The 1,296-nt window shown below is 44.4% G+C and overlaps 1 protein-coding gene across 1 annotated transcript; it reads left to right on the top strand.

Annotated features, from left to right (window-relative positions):
• Positions 1-495: 495 nt before the first annotated feature.
• Positions 496-857, top strand: SARC_16448 (hypothetical protein; the record flags this gene model as incomplete). The annotated part of the gene is made up of 2 exons (XM_014289447.1): positions 496-540; positions 708-857. Coding segments are annotated over 2 exons (195 nt in total), but the record flags the coding sequence as incomplete, so codon positions are not given.
• Positions 858-1,296: the final 439 nt, after the last annotated feature.

Genomic DNA, 1,296 nt, shown 5'->3' on the forward strand with positions numbered 1-1,296 from the left:
AAGTGTTGTGTGCGTAGTTGGAGTGTTGAGTGTGTAGTTATAGTGTTGTATGCGTAGTTATAGTGTTGTGTGTGTAGTTATAGTGTTGTGTGTGTATGTATAGTGTTGTGTGTTTAGTTATAGTGTTGTTTGTGTAGTCAGAGTGTTGTGTGGGTAGTTATAGTGTTGTGTGGGTAGTTATAGTGTAGGGTCATGTATCCCTTGACCATGGCCTGATCCCTATCCCATCTCTCGCCACCGTCTCACTTGCCGCGACTTGGCTCACACAGTCGACGTTAACCTTACCGTTGACTGTACACCCCTTGTAACCATGCCTACCTGCCTCTCCCACTCTCCGTTCCCTTCCAGATCATAGACGGTACCTACCGTGACTTGGCGACACGTGAGCTGTCGGGGGGTGCGCGTGTGTGCTACATATTCCATGACACATTCGGTGCTACGTTGGATGCCGTAGACGCCCTGGCAGGTCTGACGGTCAGTGACATCCGCACGGCTATGCGCAATGCTACCGGTGCCAGGAGGGCGTTATTTGTACCTGAGGTGTGTGTGATTTTCTCGTGTGTTTGTTTGTCTTATATATAGGTATAGGTATATATGTATATCTTAACCGTACCTATACATTGTCTGCTTTGAGTTTCTGCCGAAGAATCACCTTGTCGGCTACAAACGCATTGCTAAACGTGCCTATTCCGTTCCATGAACATTAGGTCTGCTTCGAACTTCTGGTCAAGAAACAAATCGAGCGTTTGCAAGAGCCGTCTCTGCGCTGTGTTGAATTAGTGTTCGATGAACTGACTCGCATTGTGGTCCAGTGCGAGAATATCAATGACTTGATGCGCTTCGACGAACTTAAGAAGGTGAGTGATATTGTCCTATAGTTGGATTGTCGTGTAGTGTTGTTAATTTGTTAGATTGCTTAGTGTTGCCATTGTGCAAGAAAGTGATCCTGTTGTCGGATTGTCGTGTAGTGTTTGATTGTAGTATCTGACTCCTGCGTTCTTGTATTTTGATATGTATATATATGTATAGTGTCTTCATATTTTTTAATCGTAACAGTACAATCTGACTCCTGCGTTCATTTACCCTTTCAGTCCATTTCCGAAGTGATGAATGAGTTGATGCGGAGCCGACTAGAGCCCACTCAGGTAGGTGTAGTATTGAAACCCTAAACCTTAGACCCAGTTCTGTGTAATATTAAACCCCTAAAACCTTAGACCCAGTTATGTGTAGTATTAAACCCCTAAAACTTTAGAGCCAGGTATGTGTAGTATTAAAACCCTAAAACCTTAGACCCAG

The sequence above is a fragment of the Sphaeroforma arctica genome (genome assembly GCF_001186125.1).
Source record: "Sphaeroforma arctica JP610 unplaced genomic scaffold supercont1.8097, whole genome shotgun sequence".
NCBI classification, from domain to species: domain Eukaryota; class Ichthyosporea; order Ichthyophonida; genus Sphaeroforma; species Sphaeroforma arctica.